This window comes from Poecilia mexicana, unplaced genomic scaffold (assembly GCF_051168715.1).
Source record: "Poecilia mexicana isolate PSO_F unplaced genomic scaffold, ASM5116871v1 scaffold_11, whole genome shotgun sequence".
NCBI classification, from domain to species: Eukaryota; Metazoa; Chordata; class Actinopteri; order Cyprinodontiformes; family Poeciliidae; genus Poecilia; species Poecilia mexicana.
This window is the reverse complement of record NW_028263380.1, coordinates 19,479,777-19,495,800: the sequence shown is the minus strand read 5'-3', so window position 1 is coordinate 19,495,800 and position 16,024 is coordinate 19,479,777. Positions and strand designations below refer to the sequence as shown.

The following is a 16,024-nucleotide window of genomic DNA, read 5'->3' as shown; positions in this document are numbered from 1 at the left end:
CCACTTAACTTTGCATAATTTGTAATTCCTGTAGTATTTATGCAATTATTTCACACTTCCTGTGCCACATCCATTATAGCTCGTGAAAGTGACACCTGATTTATTTTAAAGGGTGAAACAATCAGATTAAAATAAAAATAGGTCATGAACAGCGGACTGGTGAATGAACTTAGATAATTTCTTCTGATGTGAAGGCAAATTAAATGTTAACAAATTTTCACATTTAATTATTTATATATGTTAGAATCAATTGAATCATTTATTTCCAGTTTAGTTTAAATAATCACATATATGATTATTTTTTCAATTTGTTTTTGTATTTCTAGATTTGAGTAAAAGGAGAATTAAGAAATAGTACAAAAATTAGGAATTATTTAGTTTTGTGGTTATAGTGAGGATCTTATTACAAAAATATTTTTATTTGGGTTTCAATTTTGTTTGTTTTTATTCACTGGATATGTTTTACAGTACTGTTATTGATCATCTAATCAAAAACATTTTGGAAAAATACAAAATAACACTGTGGGACATCTGTTGACAAACACAAGAGCCAAAGACATTAAAATAGTTTTCAGTTCCATAATTTCAACATTTCGCAATATTTTCAAAGAAAACCAGAACTAAAATACATCTGGGAAAACATCTGGGAAAAGTAATTTAATTGTGACTCAAAACAGAAACTGCTGAGAAACATTTATTTAAATACAAGCACCAAAAAAAGGACATAAAACTGTTTTATAACACTTTATTAGCTTTTTCTGTTTTGAAGCCAGCTTCCATAACCATCAAAGGAAAACCGTCACATGCACATAATCTTTACCAATTGAAATATTGAGGTTAAATAAGCAAAATAAAAGTCCAAAATCAGCTGAAGTGCATCTGGTGTCTGGGTTGAAATAAAATCTTCCTCTCATTGACATCCGTTCAGGTCCCAGTCACAATAAAAACACCAAAAATAAAACCTTTAACAGAGTCCATGTTCATAGACCAATCATGTCACACATTGCACCAAAACCCAGTGGAAGTTGGTTTATTAAACAGGCTTCAAACTATCAGATTACATTAATCTTTAGGTCATCTGTATGAGCTAATCCAGCAGGCACATAAATCCAGATGACATAAAAATCACTTCAAGTCTATTTTTTCAGAGCATTCTAACATTTAAAAGACAAATATAGAAGAAACTATAAAATATATCACCTGGAAAATAAAATCTTCTTTTCATTTGTTCTTATTGCATAGATAAGTGATTGTCATCACTCAGAAATGCACACCTGAGTTTTTATTTTTATCTTTTTACATACGTACCGTGCTTTAACATTCACAACTGTCCCTTCAAATAAATGTTCCCACAGTAAACAACCATGTGCCTCATCCTAAATGAACTGATTCTACATTAAGCAAAGATGCCAAAATGAATACAACACACCAATAAGTCAACAGAGGATAAAAAATTATAGGATATTTTGATAAAATGTCGATGATCTCATCACATGGGCAATTTTGGTGAAGATGATTGGCTTCTACCGAGGGCAAGACTCATCTGGAAGACAGAGACGAAAGGAAATTAAAGTGGATCTTTATTTACGTTTTGAATACAATTAGATTTTAAGATGGATTACTCTTCGTTAATAAATTACCAATTGTGTCTACAGGAATATACGGGTGCAGTTTAACTCTTCTTCTTTATAATGAGCTTGCCCACATTGCTCACCTGTTATTTACAGATTTTACCCCATTTATTTAGAAAATAAGATCTCAATGATCTGTATTTTCTCCTTCACAACAAACCATTCAAATGTCAGAGGAGTTTAAATAACAGCAAAAACATTCAGGAAGGTAATAAAACATGTTTAGGAAACTCTGATGCTAACTAGCATGCTAAAGGAAGACATGCTAGCTTGATAATATGAATAGATATTTATACTACTTAAAAACTAAAAGTAATAAAATCAGGTATATACAGGGACATAAAATAAAACTTAAAAAGATACTGAGAGCATTGGTAATGTTTCATTCCTCTGAAAATTTTAGGGGAAATTATTGCTACAACGCTAACTAGCATGCTAAAGCAAAACTCACTTGAGACGTATTTTTTACCCAGTTAAAACGTTGATTATAAAAAAATAAAAGGGAAGTTGTCTGAGGGTTAACAAACTGGAATGAAGAGGAATTAAACCATTGTTTTGACCTTTCGGGGAAACAGTATCAGTAACAAACTGAAAACTACAGTGCTGGCAGGCTAAAAAAGTCCAAATACTTGCAAAAGCAACTGATGCTTTCAACAGAAACAAATTATACAAAGTCATACAAAAACAGTGGCTTTATGCAATTTGGTGAATATTTATAAGGATGTTGTTGCAAGAAACCAACTATATGTCACAACAATTTTAATCAGTGAACGATTTAGCAGCATGTTTTATTGGAAGTGGACTTTATGTTGTGCATTTCTGCTAATCACTCAAAGCATTTTATATTAAAGCCACATTCACCAAATTGCACTCACAAACATGTATTCAAACACATGCAGTTCTGGAAAAGACTAAGAGCCCACTGCACTGACCCTCATTGAAAACCTCAGTTATTCCATCTGAACTCTTCCTGAGTTAAAACAGCAGTTTTGCTGTTTCTAAATGAATATTAACTTGTTTTCTTTGCATTATTTGAGGTCTGAAAGGACTGCATGTTTTTTCTTATTCTGACCATTTTTCAATCTCTGCTAATAAATACAAGTTTTTTGATTGGAATTTCAGAGACATGTTGTCAGTAGTTTACAGAATAAAAGAGCAATATTCATTTTACTCAAACATAAACCTATAAAGGATAAAATCAGAGAAACTGATCATTTTAAATGGTCTCTTAATGTTTTCCAGAGCTGTGTATGCAGACCAGCAGGCAGAATGTGGTAAAGTGCATAGAAACAGGGATAAACATGAAGCTGGAGTCGAACCCATAACGTTCAGACTGCAAGAAAAGTCAGCTCAGGTTAAAGGTCGATAGTACAAACATGAGGCAGTGGTGAGGATATATGCCTGTAAAACATTTGTTTGCTGTTTATTCCAATGTGATTTATAACCTCTGTCTCAGGGGTATCCCAACGTTTTGTCACATGGGCCAAAACTGTCGACTGGATAAAAAAAAATCCTAACCTAAAATCAAGCGGATAAAGTAGCCCATATTTTTTATTTTTTCAAAATGAATTTCCATTGTAGATCCAAAAGTTGAAAGGGATTTTTATGACAGTGTAGTAGGGCCATTGAAAATAATAAAAATTTAATTAAATTTCCACCAAAGACTTCAGAAATTTAGTGATTAATCTCAGACATTTTCTAGGAAAAATTATAAATTTAGTTTCAAATGTCAAAAAATTTAGATTTTTGAAACTTAGACATTTTCAAATTTTTTGAGGAAAATTTCTGAGATTAGTGTCAAAATGTATGAGGTTTTTTTTTTTTTTTTGGCAGAAATTTACTCTTTTTTTCCTCTACAATTACCCCATTGTACATTCTGCATATTTGCTGTATTAAAAGAAAGACATTTAGTTTTTAGTTTCTTTTGGGTTAGACTGAATGCATTTATTTTCAGTAATAATAATAGAATTTGGGTCACTTTCTTTCAAAACATTTGCTATATTTAGCCAAGTTTGGTAAAAATAAATAAAATAAAACCTGCAGCAAATTTGGCTTTTACCTTGATTACAAATTGAAACTCTCTAAATTTGTTAAATTATTTAAATAGTTATTGGGGGCCACAATAGTCAGCTCAAGGGCCACAAATGGCCCCCAGGCCACACTTTGGACACCTGTGCTCTAGCTGGAGCTTCACCAAGAAAAACCCTTTATTTTGACTAAAACATCAACTTTTTAAAATGAATAAATCAAACCCAATAGATAGATAATTTCTCAGGACATCTGTAAGACATAAAACATTCATTAAACTTTATGTCTTCGGAGACGGGGGTGACACTGACCCACTCTCAGGCGAGGTGTCGTCGCCGTCCCTGTGCTCTTCGTGCTTTTGAGCACAACTCCTCCTCCTCCCTCACCTTCACCATCGTCCTTGTGCGCCTCCTTCTCCTTTTTCTCAAGGTCATAAGGGAGTGGGCTCAACGTCAGCATGAAGGTCTCTGAAGGATACTCACACACCTGCTCCAGCTGGTCTTCATCAAAACACACCTTCCCCTGCAAAAGACAACACACATTTTGGTTTTATTGTATTATATTAAATGAGCGAAGTCGAACTGTAAAACATCTGAGCTGCATTTAGTTGTGTCTACTTTCTTCTGCTCTTTAAGTCAAATAAATTTTGCGACTTTTTGATTTTGAACCGAAATGTCTGAGTTAGTGAAAGATAAACTTACAGTAGTAAGTTGTGTTAACTTTTTTATTAATTTTTTGGGTTAAAAACACTGAAAGAATAAAAAGACAGGAGAGGGAACTATTTCCCAGAATGCTTAGCGGCACGTTTTGTATCCTGAGATGGAAGTGCGATACATTTATATGAGTAAGTTGAAATTTTACTTAGCTGTTCAAAAATAGTGTTAATGTTAATGAGGACAAAAACATTTTCACTAAGAGACATGACGGGTTTCACAGCATTTTTCTCTTTATAAATTAAATTAACATTTGACAACCCCTTTTAAGTTTGACAAAAATAAAAACACAGAAACCTGTTTTTTTTCATACACTGTAAAACATTTGAAGGTGGTTTAACTTGAAAATGAAAGCCCACCTGCTGCCTCAAAAATGAAATTTAAGTCAATAAGGAAATTGTTTTGGTTTTAACTCAGAAATTAAAGTTCATGAAGTTTATTTAACAACAAGAGACAAGTTTTCTAAACAACTGAATTGTAAGTTTTAACTTAATGCTGCAATTTAAACCAAATAATTATTTCACAAAGTGCAACAAAAAAAATTCTCTCACCTAGTTAAAGAGCCACATACTAACAATCTCAAGTTAAAATAACTACTTATTTTACTTTAGAGTAAATTAAATTCTTGTTTCAAATTGCATGAACAAAATTTCTGATCTGATAATGAATTTTATTAAACATAAGAATGAATTCTGCTCAGAAACATTTAGTGTGATCAGGACATGATCATCAAGCATTAAAACAAACATTTGCCTTAATAAAACACCAGTCAGATCAATGTAACACACTTCCATCTCAGGATACAGAAACATGCCGCTAAGCATTCTGGGAAATAGTTCCCACTCCTATCTGTTTCTTTTTTCAGTTTTTTTAAGTGCTAACCTAAAAACTCTAGTTTATACAACTCTTGGAGGTTTGACAAAATTAATAAAAAGTTAACACAACTTAATACTGAAAGTTTATTTTTCACAAACTCACACAAAATCTAAAACTTGCTAAATTTATTTGACTTAAACAGTAAAACTAGATGTTTTACTTTGTATGATAGCAAACGTGACCTATTGTGGAAAAATGTTTCTAACTGAAGACAAACGGCTTCAAACTCGGCCTATTTCCTCTTAGATATGCTAACTTCAACTTGCAAAGACAGACAGGGTGTAGGTGCTGGAAAAAGTTTCAGTGTGTCTCTGAGAGGCGTCTGCACACGCTATGACTGTTAAGCCAACTGACATCGTGAGGCTTAAAACAGCAGAAATACTCCAATCACCCCTTGCAGTTGTTGACTGGAGAGCGGCGCAAATTAGGAAGCAGAAGCAGAAACAGAAACTGAACGCTAAGTTCTGGTTTTCTTAATAAAAAAAAAAGTAGAGCAAAGCCCAGTGGAGGTTGTTTACGAAGCAGTTAGTTTAAAGGAAGCAGCGGCACATCGACAGACTTAATCACAGAAGCTCAGCTCTGATGCCTGGATGGGGCAGTAAGTACATTTAGAAGTGCAGACAAGGTGTGCATGGAGCTGCTTCGCTTTGAACTGTGGCCGTCTGAAGTGCAGAGAACAGCTCCGCTCAAGTGAGGCTGGCCGAATCAAACTAAGGCACAGAAGGCTAATCCTGCATCCCTGACCCTGATTAACCCAGGCTAACGCTGCAGGAGAGCAGAGCCAAAGAAGAAGCCAAGAAGAGGGAAGTTCATGCATTTAAATTCAAAGGCACAACAATGCAAGGCTGAAACTAGCAACAGAGAGTAGCTTTGAGGTCGCCTCCTACACTGACTTCCTTTTGCAAAACATTCGTGGGACTATGCAGAGGTAAAAAAAAATTCAAACAATACATGGGACAGAAGAGTAAATATTACAGGGACAAAAAAATGCCCAACAAGATCTTGCTGCAGGAGTCTATGTTTAGTAATATTACACAAGATCTGAGGTACAAAAGTAGAAAGAAAAGACTGAGTCAGTTGAAGCTCAGGCGGTTCACCCCCTACTGTGATGTGATGGTGTTGAGGGGGGAGGGAAGGATGGCTGACGTCAAACGGTCTGAAAGGCACCAACAACGTGAGCAACAGGTGGTCAGAAAATCACTTTGTGGTCATCTCTTACTGCAGCTAAGAGAGTAAGTCCTTATAGCCTGAATTACATGACAAAAAGCTATAAGGTGTTTATAGATTCTGTTTCTGCTACTCTTAAATGTAGCAGAAACAAGGAAAAAGACAGTTCTGAAATTATTGTATTTATTAAAGGAAAAAAGAAAACCAAGCAGGCCTCAACCTATGTGAAAAAGGTATTGCTTTTAAATATAGACTGGTTGGGCCGCAACAACCACCAAGAGTTTCAACTGGCATCGAGTCTTTTACTGTTGACCTTTGCAACTACAATGAAGCTGAAGTTGGTTTCCAATTCCAGCTTCCAATAGCTAAAGGGCGATTCCACTTAATTTTTCACTACTTTCCGCATCTTTAATCAACTCTAGTTTAAAAACTACTACACCTAGACACTTGAAACTTGGAGTAGATTATTCTCTTCTTCAATCTGAATATTTAAAACCTTGTTTGTGATTTGTGAAAACTCAATAAAGTTCGATAATCACCTTTTTTTTTCATCTGGATCACACTAGATCTGCTCTAATTAAAAAACTACAACACCTAGACACTTCAAACCTGGACTCGATTATTCTGCTCTAATAGCAGAACATTTATAACCATGTTTGGGATTTGTGAAACTTTTATCTGATTTGTGAAAACTCAATGAAGTTCAATTTTCACCATTTTCTGGCATCTGGATCACCATAGATCTGCTCTAATTAAAAAACTACAACTCCTAGACACTTCAAACCTGGACTAGATTATTCTCCTCTTCAAGCTGGATATTTAAAACCATGTTTGGTATTTGTGAAACATTTTTCTGATTTGTGAAACTTCCAAAAAGTGCGATATCACCACTTCTTTTTTTTTTTTTTATCTCGGTCACACGAGAACTGCTCTAATTCCAAATTTATAAGACCTAGACTCTTCAAACTTGGACTAAATTATTCTGCTCTAATAGTATAATATTTAGAATCATGTTTGTGATTTGTGAAACTTCACTTCACTTACCAGACCCCTGCAAAAGACCTTTCCTTCCAACAGCCATCACCATCTACAATAACTCTTTGAAAAATTAATGAGTTACACCAACATTTTATTTCCCATTGGGATTAATAAAGTGGTTTTGAATTAGGATTGAATTTGAAAAAAACTGCATGGAGCATGTATGAATAGTAATCTGATCTTTAGTGAAGTTTCACAAATCATATAAAGGTTTCACAAATTCCAAACATGGATTAAAATATTCTGCTATTAGAGTAGAATAATATAGTCCAGGTTTGAAGAGTCTAGGTGTTGTAGTTTTAGAGCTGGAGTGACCAATATCCAAAAAATGTCCGAAATCAGCCTTTATTGAAGTTCCACAAATCAGAAAAAGGTTTCACAAATCACAAACATGGTTTTAAATATTCAGCTTGAAGAAGAGAATAATCTACTCCAAGTTTCAAGTGTCTAGGTGTAGAAGTTTTTAAACGAGAGTTGATTAAAGATGCGGAAGGTAGTGAAAAATTAAGTGGAATCGCCCTTTAGCTATTGGAAGCTGGAATTGGAAACCAACTTCAGCTTCGTGCAACTACATCCACTAAACCACTGAAAGAGGCCAAAGGAAGTGAGGGACGGGAGGACTGAACTGAGCGACTGAAATTGTTTTCCTAAGTTGTTTTTGCCATTTTCTTTATGGCTTTTACTTGTTCGAGTCGAGCTAATTTGTCTGTGAACGTAACACATCTGGTATTTACAAAAGTTGGAAATTGCTAGCTTAGAAACCGACCCATACCTCCTCCTTCCTCACGTATTGATCAAATTGCCGACTCCACTTGAATTCACACCACATGATTTATGACAATGTGTCATAAAAAGCGTTCCCCCTTGAACCGGAGCAGGATTAAAAACACAATAAAACGAGAAGCACAAAAGACGAGAAGCTAGCCAGTTTGTTTTTTCCGGACATGCTAGGCTACATGACGGTGCGGCACTGTTTCCATGGTTACGGCTAGACGCGTAGCTTCTCCATAATACAATATTTGATATGTTTCGAATCATACTTACTTCTAAAATAAATTAACGTTAATCTTCTTACCTTGTAAAACGTGTCGGCTACACCGAGGCTGACAGTCACTATTATTAACAGTTGCTAGTCGTTATGATTAACGGCTGCTATCCATCGCCGCCATCTTTCCTCATTAAAAGTTATACAATAAAAAGACAAGTTTGGTTTGTATCCTTGTCTGTTCCTGTAGCCGCTTGTTGATTTTGATTATGGCATTTGACATAATGTTTATTGCTGTTTAATAAATAAATAATGTATTATGGTCGACGTTATCTACCTCTGCCAACGTCTAAAAATCATCCACTGTCCTCTTCTGCTCTACAGTGAGATACGTTTGACTGACAGACCAGCCCACCAGGTCATGCCTGCATGTTTCCAGTTAATAATATTCATCCCTCTGTTGCCACTTTCTTGCTATATTTAGCAACATTTCAGACAAAAAAAAATTGGTATGACCAAAATCAGAATCAGCAGATCATGTTTTTAAACATTGGTCATCGGCAATCGGCCAAAAAATTAGTGCACCATTTTTTTGAAATACCCTGCTACTGAAATGTGCTATGAAAATAAACTTAACTTAACTTGAAATCATCATTTAAAAACTGATTTTTGTATTTACCCACGTTCTCTTTCTCTGACATTTAAATTTGTTCAATTCTGTGACAAAATCGTTAATTTGTAGCTAAGCATCTGAGTATGAGTATAACCTTAGGCTTTAGTCACAGAGGGACTTAAAGAAGTCCTTAAAACAAGAGTTTGGGGATTTAAAAGTGGACTCTACATCTCTTCCGTTTTGTTAACCTTATACTTTTTTAGAGAAGCTCAGACATCTGAAAGAGGAAGCGAGTAAAGACACACAGCGTGACAGGGAGTTTCTGTCAGACCAAATAAAAATACTTTAATCTTCTCACAACAGATAACAACAAATTGCCATCTTGTCTTTATCTCTCCTCAATGCCACCCGAATACCAACCTGGTCTTCAAACACTGTCTATTTTCCTCAACAAACCATGCACATCCAACTAAAACTTGGCCGCTGGACGTCTGAAACACTCAGAGGGACAACATGCTCAAAGACGGACATGCAGTCCATCAACCCGAAGCCCCCGCTAGGGTCAGAGCCAAAGAGCACACAAAGAGTGATTTGTGCGAGAGGCAGCAAAGGCTGACTCAACAGTTGCAGGAAGAGAAGGAAGCAGTCTACGGGGGAAATTTCAAGGAGCTTAGAAGTGTTAAAACACCAAAACAGCCACTTGAGTCATCTAAAAAAGGCTGGAAATGTTCAAAAAGAGCAAGAGTGATCTTCACAAGATGGTGAAAATCTTTACTTTTGACTCTTACTTGCATTTCCCTACTTACGAAAGTAAAATTAACTTTGTACAGTGAGTTATTGGTGAAGTGTTCTTGTGAAGTTATCCTGTGTGAATTCTCTCATAAAATCTTGTGATTCAAGCAGGTACACAAAATTTATAAAACTGAAGGGAAGAAATGTTGCCTCATTGTGGTTTCCTATGCAGCTTTTCTGCCTCCACTGAAGCCTACACTGCAAAAACACAAAATTTTACCAAGTACTTTAGTCTAGTTCATAGTGCAAATATCTTTGTATACTTGAAATAAGACAAAACTAACTTAAAAGTAACTTTTTAGCAAGTTATAGAGGCTTATTTTAAGTCAACAATTCCTTAATATTGATGAAAAAGTACTAGTTCCAGTGGCAGATTGTAAAACTTATAACAAAACATTTTCCCCCATTTTATAAGTTAATTTATCTGCCAATGGAACGAGCACATTTTCATCAATATTAATGAATTATTTACTTAAAATCAGCCTTTATAACTTGCTAAAAAGTTAATTTTAAGTTAGTTTTGTCTTATTTGAAGTGTGTTAAAATCTGCACCAAAATTATTTGGTAATATTTTGTGTTTTTTGCAGCGCCAGCTTCAATCTGCTTTTGTCCCATGCTTAGTGTGTTTATTTATAACAATAAAACACAAAAAGCAATAAAAGTTAAAAGTCAGAGGGGAAATAGAGCACAGGTGGAACAGGAGATCGCTCCAGGGTTTATGGCTCAGAATCAAGATGTCGTGCTTCATAAGGCTTTAACTGGCTTAGCTCCTTCTCTGTGATAACACTTCTCGATCAAAGGGGATGTTCTCCTAGTGCAGGGGTGTCCAAAGTGTGGTCCGGGGGCCATTCCTGGCCCTCAGACGGATTTTATGTGGCCCCAAGCTGAAATTCAAAAATGATATAAATTTGGCCTGTAGATGCAAGTGGAGACTTTTAATTTGAAATCAGTTACTAACATGATTTTCCTGCACAGCAGAACGTAAAGTACAACCAAAGGATTCGTATTTTTCTAACAAAGTTTTAATAAAAGATTAAGCCAAGTTCATCCAGAGACTTTTACTGAAAAGTTGCATCCAAATCAGCTTTTACTCTTTATTAAACTTGACTAAATATAGCTGACATTTTGAAAGAAAGGGACCCAAATCCTTTTAAAAACTGAAAAATAATGTCAATACAGCAAAATGCAAAATTAAAGTAGTAGTAAGTAGTACATTTCTGTAAAAAAAAATCTCAGATATTCGCTAGAATGAAATCTAATTTTTAGATTAGATTTTACAAAAAACATGAAGTTATTGGCAGAAATTAAATCCTGTTTTTATAATGGACCTAATGTTGATTGCTTGATTTTAGGTTGTTTTTTGGGCCTGCAGCTACTTTTGAATCTATGATTTTGACCCAGTTGACAAAAAGTTTGGGCACCTCTGTCCTAGTGAAAGAGTATTGTAATTGACAACAAGAGCAGTCAGAAAATGATAAACTTGGATTTTGGTGTGACTTTAAACTCAAAGTCAGATATATTTCTGTATAGTTGGGTAAATATGTCTGGGAGTGAATGTTCTTCCATTTTATATGACTTAAAGACTAAAACTTACCCTCTTTGGTGTCACTTTACTCTTGACCAGACAGGACCTTTCCAGATTCTGATATCCACCAATGACCTCAATTTCCTCCGCCGTTGGATACTTCTTCTTTGAAGGCTCATCCACAGTGGGGCTCATCGGTTGCTCGGGTGGGGCTTTAGCCGACCCTGCTGATGCTGCTGCTGGTACCGCTGTCCCGGGCCTCGCCACCGACGCCGTGGCTCCTCCTCCGACAGGCTTTCTGGGGGTGATTGTGATGGTGGCGCCTCTCTTTACTGGGCCCCCAGAAGCGCTCTTGATGGTGAAGAGCTTGGGCGAGGCGCTGGGAGACGGGGAGATGCTGGGGGAGCTGGCAGGAGATGGCGAGCATGGCGAGGAGGCTGGAGTCGGAGCACAGTTTGTAGGTTTCAGGAAGTTGTCAGGTGATTGGGTTCTTGAAACTGAGGAGTTGATGGTGATAGTTTGCTTCTGCTGAGATGTTGGGGAACAAAGATGTTGAGGAGACTCCTTGGGGTTGAGGTCTGGTGTTTCTTCAGCTTCTTTCACCTGTAGCTTTAACTCTCTTTTGGGACTCTGCTGTATTTTTGCTTCTCTTTCCTTTGCAGAGGTATTTGCAGATGACTTCAGCACTTCCTGCTCTTTCAGCTGAAACTGCTCGATCTGTTGCTGTATCGTCTGGACCCCGCGGATGTCGTCACCTGCTTTGCTTTTGCCATCCCCCTGCTGGGAGCTTGACATAAACGGCTTCACTTTAACAAGGTGTACAGAAGATGGGATGTCTACTGTCCTGTCCCTCAGATATAAACCAGTTCTGGAGCCAACTGTGTCCAGGTTGTAGATCCGACTCATGACTGCCAGAGAGTTGGGATGAGGCGGCGAAGGAGAGAGAGATCCTATTGAATCTGTAGAAGTTGTGTATTTCTCCAACTCCTCCTCGGAGAGCTCCCTGTCTTCCTCCTCCTCTTCTTCGTCTTCCTCTTCTGCGCTCTCGTATTGGGCCCTGTGCTGCTCCAGGTGCGGCTCTACATGTTTCAGGGGGTCAGCTTCATCCTCGGAAATCTGGGAGCCTTCAGAGGCAGAAGCTGAGCGCTCGCCTGCCACTTCCTCTCTGCTGCTGTCTTGTGAACTGAGGACAGAAACAGGAAGCTGAGGGCTGGTTTTCAACACGCCGACTTCCCGTCTGACGTCATACACACCCGTGCATGTCTGCTCTGCTGCTTCTCCCTTTACACTTTCCGGTTCAGCCAACCTTGTCTGAACCGCCACAGCTTCCCACTCTTTCTTTACCTCACTTCCTCTCACCTCGTACCTGTCCTCTGCTGCTGGAGCGTCACAGACGTCTGCAGCTTCACACCCATCTCCCACCCGGGCCTCTCTTTCTCTTTGCTTATCCAGCTCTCTCTGTCTGATCTTCTCTCGGAGGGACTCGATCCGGCTCAAAGGTTTTCCGATCCTCCAGCTGTCCCTCCTTTCCACCCTCTGACCTCCTTCCCAGTCTTGTCCGTCCACGCTCCGACACTCGCTGCCTTTTCTCTCCGCCATCTCTTCAGCAACATAAAACACAGTCCTTGGGATTTGAACCTCAAGAGGTGGGATCTTTTTTGGAGATCTAGGAATCTCTCTCTCTGGTCCGGAATGACTTCCTGTTTGAAAATCCTCTTCATGTGCAGCAGTGTAACGTCTTTCCTCCTTATTGTTTATGTAGATAGTTGTGTCCCCTACTTTTTCTATTTTGCTAATAAGATCCTCGGTTTGTTGGGATAAACCGGAGTGCATGAGGTAAGGTCCTTGTGGTCCTGTGCCGCTCCACTCTGGCCCTCGGTGGGGGATCTGATCTGGAACCATGGAGAGCAAACTGGAGCACTCTGTGAAAGCTGAATCAGGTTTGCATTGACTGTCAGGAGCTTCACTGGGATTGGGAGACTCTTCCAATGAAGCACCAACATAATCTGTTTCAGTTTGCACTTTTCTTTCCAGTCCATCGTCTGCTTCTGAATCTTTTTCCGAACCTGTCTCTCTCCTAGCGTCTCTTTGTGCTCTTGCTCTACCGTCTTGTCTGATTGGCACTCTTCTCGCAAACGTAATTCCCTCTGTGTTTTTCACCGATGCCACCGTGAACCCCTTGTCTCCATCTGTGTCCAATACTTTCTCTGCAGATCTCTTATTGACAGGCTCAACTTTCTTCAGCTCACTCCTGTGTTTCTTCCACATTTCTGCATCGTTTTTCTTCTGATTTACTTTTTCATCCTCAGCTTTTACATTTCTTTGCTTTCCAAAGCGCTCCTTGCAGCTCAGCCTGAGCTTTGCTACCCCTGCTACATCCACCCAAGGAGCAACGTTTTTGTCGGGGTGAATCCTCTCTTGACTGCCTACGTCTCCTAAGCCATTCTCCACAGCACCAATGACTCGATCCGAGAAGCTGAAGGAGCGTTTTGGGGTGCTTTTCATCAGCATGTTCTTTCCATTTGCTTTTCTCTCCTCAGACTGTCGATCATCTTGGTCTCCAGAGTATTTTCTCCTCCCCGATTGGAGGAAGTTATCTGAACTTTTGGACCGAGATGGAGGCTTTGGATGCTCTCCGAACTTACTCAGCAGCTTGCTGACCCTTCCTCCCTTTTCAATAAACACATTATCATCACAGCTGTCTCCTCCATCGTCTTTATTGATCACAGTTGCCTGACCCCAGGGTTTATCCTTCTCTTTTTCCCTCAGCCAAGACATTTCTGATTTGGTATCTCTGGTTACATCCAAGCTGCTCTTCCCTTCTCCGTCCTCTCTAGACTTTCCTCCTGTCCGCTCTTCGGTGCTGACCGACGGCTTGATGATCAGAACTTCAGAGGCTCGGATCTCCGTCACGCTCCCTCCTCCTGCCAGGATCTCTCTCAGGTCCATCTTCATCCCTCTTTTCCCCTGCTGGTCCTCCTCGGGCGTCTCTCTTTCCACCTCTCTCCATCTCGCCCTTCTTTCATCGCTGCCTTTTCGGTCCTGCTCGATGATGATGATGTTGTCGGCTCGGATGGTTCGAAGGCAGGGAAGAACGGGTGAAAACTGACCAGATGGTTGAGGGACAGCTTTTTCCTCCATCTCTTTTTTCCCTTTAAGGAACTCCTGCTCTTTCACTGAGTCTTTCCACTGTTTCTTGTCTTTTTCACATCCTTCTTGGTTGTTCTCCTTTTCTTTTCCTAGACTCTTCTCCCTGCTCTTCTCTTTCTCCCACCCTTCACTCAAATCCCTAAACCTTTCTATTTTCAGCTCAATATCTCGTCCTCTGCTCACCTCCACTTCTTGCGACCTGACGCAGAGTTTTCCCTCCACCTCATTTGGCGCCTCCAGATCTTTGCCTTTTCTCCACACACTTTGGGTACGAATAAACGGATTCTCGTGGACTGGAACGATGGTTTCCATCGACACCTGACTTCCAGGTTTGGGCTCTGCGTCCAGCCACATCCCAGGATCCGGACTGAGCGATGTCTCGCTTCCCAGATTGACCGTAATCGAGCTGTCAGTGTCACTCAGGCAGTCAGAGGGAGTTCTGGCATCCACCTGGAGCAGGCAGATGTCTCTGTCCCTGTCACCTAAACTCTCCTGCTTGGCCTTCCTCCTCTGGATGATCCCTCGCTTCCAGGCGGGCATGCTGGCCAGCTTCTCCTCCTCCTCCTTTTCTCTCCTCTCTCGCTGCTCCTCCTCTCTCCTCTTTCTCTCCAGAAGAAGCTGCTTCCATTCTGGCAGAGAAGAAACAGACATAACAAAAAGAAATGTGCACCTCTTTGGCCAAAGTGGGCGAAACCTCTCTCCCGGGAGATTTAAGGAATTATCTGTAATAAAAAAAAACAAACAAACATAAAATATTAGCAAAAAATCCAGTTTTGTTTCACAAACATGTGTAATAATGATAAAACATATCATAATACGAATAGTTTGCGATATTGTTTGGGATTTAGATAACTCTGATTCTGCTTTTGCGAGGAAACACTTACAGACAACGAAGCTTGCGCAAAGATCCAATGCGCTCCGTCTCGTCTTAATCAGCCGAAGAGCGAATAAATAAAAAATAAAGAAAGAAAGAAAGAATCAAGCCTTTAAAAAGTTTCGTTTAAAATGCATGCAGTCCCGCGAAGTCACTCGGAAAGTTGACTTTGCCTGAAGGCGAGATCGACGGCCGCTCCGTCCGTCTCCAGCTCCAGAACCACAGCGCTCTAATCCGATAACTGCAGCCTATTCCGTCAGGAGAGTTTAGTGGCACACACCATATTGTGGGAACTAAGAAAAGGAGTTTAAAGAGCAGAGCCGTCTGGCCGACTCCTGACCCCCTCCCCCTGCCCATCTCTCCGTCCGGGAGGACCGACTGGGGAGGATGATGAGGAAGAGGAGGAGGAGAGGAGCGGCCATGAAACAGACCAGATTTACCAAATCTGCTGCTGTAAGATCGGCTTCACTGGCAGAGGCGGCCCAAAGATGGAGGAGGCCCTAAGAACAATTTAACTTAGGGCCCAGACCTGGGGGGCCGTCCACATAAAAAAAAGTATACACAGTAAAAAATGCTGGGTTATTTTCATAACCCAATTTCTGGGTTGAAGCTGTTGGGTCATAGGTTGGGTT

At 39.3% G+C, this 16,024-nt stretch overlaps 1 protein-coding gene across 3 annotated transcripts; it reads right to left on the bottom strand.

Moving 5' to 3' along the window:
* Positions 1 to 730: 730 nt before the first annotated feature.
* On the bottom strand, positions 731 to 15,845 carry ppp1r18 (protein phosphatase 1, regulatory subunit 18). 3 transcript variants are annotated; one of them, XM_088010382.1, is made up of 3 exons: positions 11,438 to 15,845; positions 4,046 to 4,181; positions 731 to 1,543 (listed from the first exon to the last, which is right to left on the bottom strand). In XM_088010382.1, the coding sequence occupies exons 1-3, from the start codon at positions 15,329 to 15,331 to the stop codon at positions 1,524 to 1,526; spliced, it is 4,050 nt and encodes a 1,349-aa protein (XP_087866508.1). In that variant the 5' UTR covers positions 15,332 to 15,845; the 3' UTR covers positions 731 to 1,523. The 3 variants fall into 3 exon arrangements, with proteins under 3 accessions (XP_087866508.1, XP_087866507.1, XP_087866506.1); XM_088010381.1 differs by having other exon boundaries at positions 3,971 to 4,181; positions 11,438 to 15,828; XM_088010380.1 differs by lacking the exon at positions 731 to 1,543 and having other exon boundaries at positions 3,444 to 4,181; positions 11,438 to 15,841.
* Positions 15,846 to 16,024: the final 179 nt, after the last annotated feature.